Here is a 6000-nt window from a genome sequence, read left to right on the forward strand (position 1 = left end):
GTGCTGGATCGAAACTGCATTGCGGGTGCATAAACTGTATCTTGGAGTGCATCAATTTTTCCGAATTTTCTAAAAATGGTAAAAATTGACTAAAAGTTATAGAAGTTATAAGTTTGTGTGCATGGGTTTTCGGAGTCGGAGATTCCGAATATGCCCGACGGCCCTGGGGCTCCCCAGGGGGGAAAGGGGGGGGAGCTTCTGTAAAACATCGAACAGCTGAGTAATTGCCTTCTAAATTTCCACTTGGGGGTCGATAATCGGATTTTGTCACCTAATTGTTATGCATTATCCGCAGTCGCACGGGCCCAAGAGATTCTTTTGAAAATCCATGATCCATGAAATATTCTTCGGTTTTAAGGAATATTTCTTTGATTTAACGAAATGTGTCTCTTGGGAACGGATTGTCCAGGGTTTCTCCAATTCTACGACAATTGTGCTCCGTGACAGACAAGCTAAGATTAATGGATATTTTCCAGTGTCAGATTCGGAATCACCGACCTCGAAAACCCCCGAGTAGAAATTTAGAAGGCAATTACTCAGCTATTCTATGTTTTACAGAAGGCCCCCCCTTGCACCCCTGGCGGGCCCTAGGGGCGTCGGGCTACTTTTCAGTGTCAGAATCGAAATCCCCGACCCCAAAAACCCCCGAGTGGAAAGTTAGAAGGCAATTACTCAGCTATTCGATGTTTTACAGAAGGCCCCCCTTGCCTCCCTGGGGGGCCCCAGGGCCGTCAGGCATTTTTTCAGGGTCAGATTCGGAATCTCCGACCCCGAAAACCCGTGCACACAAATTTCTACAACTTTTAGTCAATTTTTACCATTTTTAGAAAATTTGGAAAAATTGATCCAAGATGCAGTTTATGCACCCGCAATGAAGTTTCGATCCAGCCCCAAAGTGTAATAAATAGACTTTTTTCCTGATATTTTTCCGAAGACAATGCCGAAAACCGCAACTCGATCGGTTCATCAGAAAAAAATCTCCGTATTCTGGGTGATTTTGGTCTAACTTGCCTGGACTATCTCTGTGTTTACAAGATACATGATATTATGCGCCTGTACAGAGGATGATCCTTTTTGTAAGTCTCAAATCTTTCACTCAAATTGTCATTGTAGGAATATCTACATTCAGTATCGTCAACGTTCTCATTCACACAAACCGGTCTACTTCCACTGTTATACTCTTCATTGCACATATCTTGTATGTTGTTTTCCGCGAGAAGTCTTTGAACTGTATTTAAACAAGAACATATCCAAGGATTCCCAACGATCGTGATTTTCTTCAACTTTCTCAAACCAACGAGAAAATTGGATGACAGGAACATCAGCTTGTTGTTATCCAAATACATCTTTTCCAGAAACTGCATGCCAGTGTTGGGAAATATGCTGCCATCTATCTCCTTTAGATGATTGTGTGTGAGAACCAGATAATTCAGCTTTGGAGTCTGCTCGAAAGAATTTGGTTCAATGAGGGAGATTGAATTGAATCCCAAATTCAATATTTTTAGGTTTGTTAATTTTTGCAACATGTAATTTGACACTGTGGTCAAAGAGTTGTTGTGAAGCCATAGGAGTTCTAGACGTTCAGGATAAGTTAAAATTCTGTGGACAAATATCGACTCCAGCTTGTTATTATCTAACCTTAGTTTCTTCAAGTTCGGTAAGTTTTCTAATGCCATATTCTCTATTGCGGGTATGTTATTTTTGGACAGTGCTAGGTCCTGCATTGGTAGATTTATGAACACCCCCAATGGGATTTGTTTTAAATTATTCCCATCAACGCGTAAACTTTCGAGAAATTTTAGGTTAGAAAAGGCCGCCGGAAAAATATTATTTATACCGTTGTGTCCTAAATTTATATATTTGACCGGGAGATCCTTGAAAGTGCCACTGCTTATCCTGTCAATTTTATTGTAACTGATAATAACACGCTCCAGATTAACAGCTGCTGAAAATGCTCTTGGAAATATTATCAAATGAGGACTGAACTTGATATACAGCCGAGTCACTTTGTTTATACCTGGTATTTTTTCTATAACCGCACTGGTGATATCTCTAACTGAATCACATTTAACTTCATAGTTTACGCTTTCACACGAACTTTCAGATTTTTTCACACTGTTCGCTAATACTAAAGTTATAAGGAAAACCAGCGTTGAGGTTCCCATTTTGCGCTCAACTGCACCACAAGTAACATCGATGCTTTAGAATTTAACCTTGACTATGCAGACTATCTCGCAGCGTAAATTACCGGATTTTGAGGTCTTGACGAAACATCAGATATTGAATTAAACTGAAAACAGTTGTTCACCAGTTAATTTGCAAAAAATTTACAGGTTCTACTTAGTTTTATCCATTTCTTAGGGAAAACTATGTAAAAATAATAACAGCACATTTTAATTACAAAATCATATGGTTGAATTTATTAATTATGAAGTTAATTGTGTAATATGCATAATTAATGATACTGAAATTGTCACTGATATGAGTAAAAAAAATAAATTTTCAAATATACGAGGTTTGATCAAAAAGTAACGGGAATTGTTAATTTTCTCAGAAAGCATTTATTTAATCTTCAATTTTTATTCCATCTCCTTCAAAGTGATATTATACACGTATGCCAGTTTAGAGAAACGTCTCTTTCGGTATCGTCCTGAGCACGGTTTGCGATTTTGCCTTTATCTTATCTATTATTGAACAACGTGGTCCTTTGAAATAAGAATAAGTTACAGGGGTCATGTCCGGAGAATAAGGTGGTTACGGCATCACAACGGTGTTGTATTTCGCCAAGAACTGTTGGAGAAACACAGCAGTATGCACCGGTAGGTTGCCGTGGTGCAAAATCCACGAGTTGTCTCTCCTGTTCCTGTCGTTTTCTCCTGATTGCTCCACGCAAATTGCTCAAAACTAGGTAGTAGGTACTCCTTGTTAACTGTACGACTAAGCAATAAAAATTCGTGATGAACTATTTCACTGTAGTCGAAGAAAACGGTTAGAAGGACCTTCACATTTGACCAGATCTCGCCTTATCTTCGATATCTTCTTGGTCTTATTGGAAACATTATTACCATTGATGAACCTGTGGCAGTGCAACTATATCGTGGCCAAAGACCTTCCTTAATATTTTGAACACCTCACTGCACTTGATTCCGTTTTTAACAGCTGCATATACAAAAAAATAATCAACTCGATAGACAAGGTGCAACACAATCAAATTGAAAATTCCCGTCACTTTTTTATCAAGCCTCGTATAATAATAAGTTTAACCTTTAACGCTATTAGTTTAAATACAGTTGATATCGTTTTCAACAAAAAATTATAAATATAAACGTATGATATTTAATTTGAGAGATAGTGTATGTTGCATCATTCTTCAAATGTTGCAAATTATTATAAACATGTAGTAAGTAATGTAAAATAATCAGACCCTGTTATTGTTATGTTTTCGAGAAAATGTTCCTTATTTTCAAAAGATCTATATGGTGGGTTTCTCTTTATATTTTTACCTCTAACCTTACATTCTTCTTTCAACATCCAGCAGTAGTCCTCCATCATATTCTTGTCCACTTACCCTGATACCCTTTCCGTTTCCTGTAAATCTTTCACCTTGCTCTTCAAAATGTTCTGTTACATTTTTTATGCTTTGCCAAAGCACCTTCTCAGTTTCATTCATTTTCAATACAAAAATTTCATCACGCAAAATTTTACGAATTTGAGGTCCATCGAATATATGTACATTCCTTCAGTTTAGCATCGCTCGCTGATTTCGGGAAATTTATCTTTAGTCCAAAATTTCTTGTAGTGGAGGAAGCAAAACCTTGAATAGACCTAGCAAAGACGCTTGAGTAACATTTAAAGATCCCCATTCAGACCTCCTCAATTGGATCAATTTTTTATGCACAAGATGATTCTCTGCTGTTTCATAAATTTAGAAAACGGGGATACTTAGTAAATCCTGATTGCTAACCCAATTTATTAGCTTTGATTTTGAAATTTACAAATTCTGTACTTGTGCTCTAAATATCTTATTTTTTTTCTAAGCTTTACTTTTACTATCATAATAATCTTTCAGTTTTATTGAATGTGTTATTGGAACTGAAGCGTATCTAATGCCATCTATTATTATTATTATTTGTTATATTTAAAGTTTTATTTAAAAAATGTGTAATTTCTTTACACAGATTCTGCAACTAAAACATTTATATTTAGATCTGATCTTCTAGGTATTTTTAAGAAAAATATGTGTTTAAATATTTAAAGATGTCATAATTTTAAGAGAGTAATATAAATTACAAATTCACACAAAAGATAAGATAAAAATATTTACATTTAGTAAAATGTCAATAGCCGTTTCTTTCTTTATCATTTCTAGCATTCTTGTTGGATGCAAACTAATTTGAAATCTGAAAGATATACAGGGTGATGATTCAGATTTAGCATCGACGTGAAGGTATATGTAATGATGACATCTGTTTAAAATAGTACCTAAATAAAGATATTTATTTAAGCAATATTTTCATTCAGTATTGTTTTTGGTAAAATCGTAATGATATTTGTAACAACTGTTTGAATCTATTTGTCAGACTTTTTAAAATTATACGATTGAATCATATCAACAACCATTTTTTACCGCCTACAAGAAGCCAGTGGTGTTAGATATAGAATTTCATTGTATTTTAATCAGCTGTTCATTATACAGCGATTTTATTTAAATTAATTACCAGTCTATAGGAAGACTCGAACTTGAACTAGTACAATAATCCTTACAAAGTGTTAAGGTTAGTATATTCTATACATTTTATGCGGTCAGTAAGTTATTGATTCAGCAATTGAGAGACTTGATTTCTTCACAGGTATGCTTAATTGAAAACAAAGCTTAACACTTAACGTCTTCTTATTAAAATTTCTAATTCAGTATATTAGACATTCAGGAATCTTTATTATCTTAGAGGGAATATTGTTCTACCCAATGTAAATAAGAACAGAGAATAAAAGCCATGTGATTTTGATAAAAGGTTACAACAATATTAATATTTGATAATTCGAGTATTTTTATAAGTAGTATGGATATTTACATTATCTTTAGAAATAACAAACAGCTGACAGGAAAAATACATAAAGAATTATGACTAAAAGAATTTATAATATACGCCTATAAAATAATAAATTTTAGAAAGATATTAAATATAGTAATTTTAACATTTCAGATCCGGAAGCCCCACACGATTCACCCACACCTAGATAGATATGTAAATAGACTATTGATCGAAAATTTGACTATTATTGTATGTGACAAAATTATGAAAACTGGAAATAGATACTGATCCAACTTTATTCAACGTTGCATTTAAAATTTAAATATACAGTGTATCCCTTTAAGTTCTCTATAAATAATGGATAACTTTTTATTATCGATTTTAAGAAAAAAAAGGTATTATTTATAAAAAGTTCTGCATTTTGAAAAAATGGTATCAAACTTTTCAAACTTGAGATGGCCACCCTGTATATGCTACACAGGTTGGCCAAAAATTAAAAAAAAATCAAATTTGACAAGGGAGAAGTACAATAAATTTCTATTTTCAAGAAAAATGTAATGAGAAAATGTTACTTGGAATTAAAAATTAAGTCTAAATTTCGATTCGTAACGTCCTATTTTTTGTCCATTTAGATTCTCCACAAATAGGTAACTTTTTTATTATCAATTTAACGAAAAAAAGATATTCTTTATAGAAAGTTCTTCTTTTTGAAAAAAATGGTATTAAATTTTTCACATTTGAGATAGCATATACAAGCTGGCCAAAAATGAAAAATCAAGCGTAGAACGAGAATGAGACTTTGTTTTCCGGTTTCTCCCTTGTCAAATTTGATTTTTTTTAATTTTTGGCCTCCCTGTGTATGCTATCTCAAGTTTGAGAAGTTTAATACCATTTTTTCAACAAACAGAACTTTTTATAAAGGACACCTTTTTTGTAAAATTAAATACTTATAATTATAAAATAAATT

The 6000-nt window shown here is 33.5% G+C and overlaps 1 protein-coding gene across 1 annotated transcript; it reads right to left on the reverse strand.

Moving 5' to 3' along the window:
• Nucleotides 1–953: 953 nt before the first annotated feature.
• Nucleotides 954–2201, reverse strand: LOC108904307 (leucine-rich repeat-containing protein 15-like). The gene has a single exon (XM_018706807.1). The coding sequence runs from the start codon at nt 2163–2165 to the stop codon at nt 1029–1031; it is 1137 nt and encodes a 378-aa protein (XP_018562323.1). The 5' UTR covers nt 2166–2201; the 3' UTR covers nt 954–1028.
• Nucleotides 2202–6000: the final 3799 nt, after the last annotated feature.

Source organism: Anoplophora glabripennis, unplaced genomic scaffold, assembly GCF_000390285.2.
Source record: "Anoplophora glabripennis isolate ALB-LARVAE unplaced genomic scaffold, Agla_2.0 scaffold101, whole genome shotgun sequence".
In the NCBI taxonomy this organism is placed as follows: domain Eukaryota; kingdom Metazoa; phylum Arthropoda; class Insecta; order Coleoptera; family Cerambycidae; genus Anoplophora; species Anoplophora glabripennis.

Coding starts and splice junctions, on each gene's coding strand:
- LOC108904307 (XM_018706807.1), bottom strand. CDS start 2,165: ATGGGAACCTCAACGCTGGTTTTCCTTATAACTTTAGTATTAGCGAAC.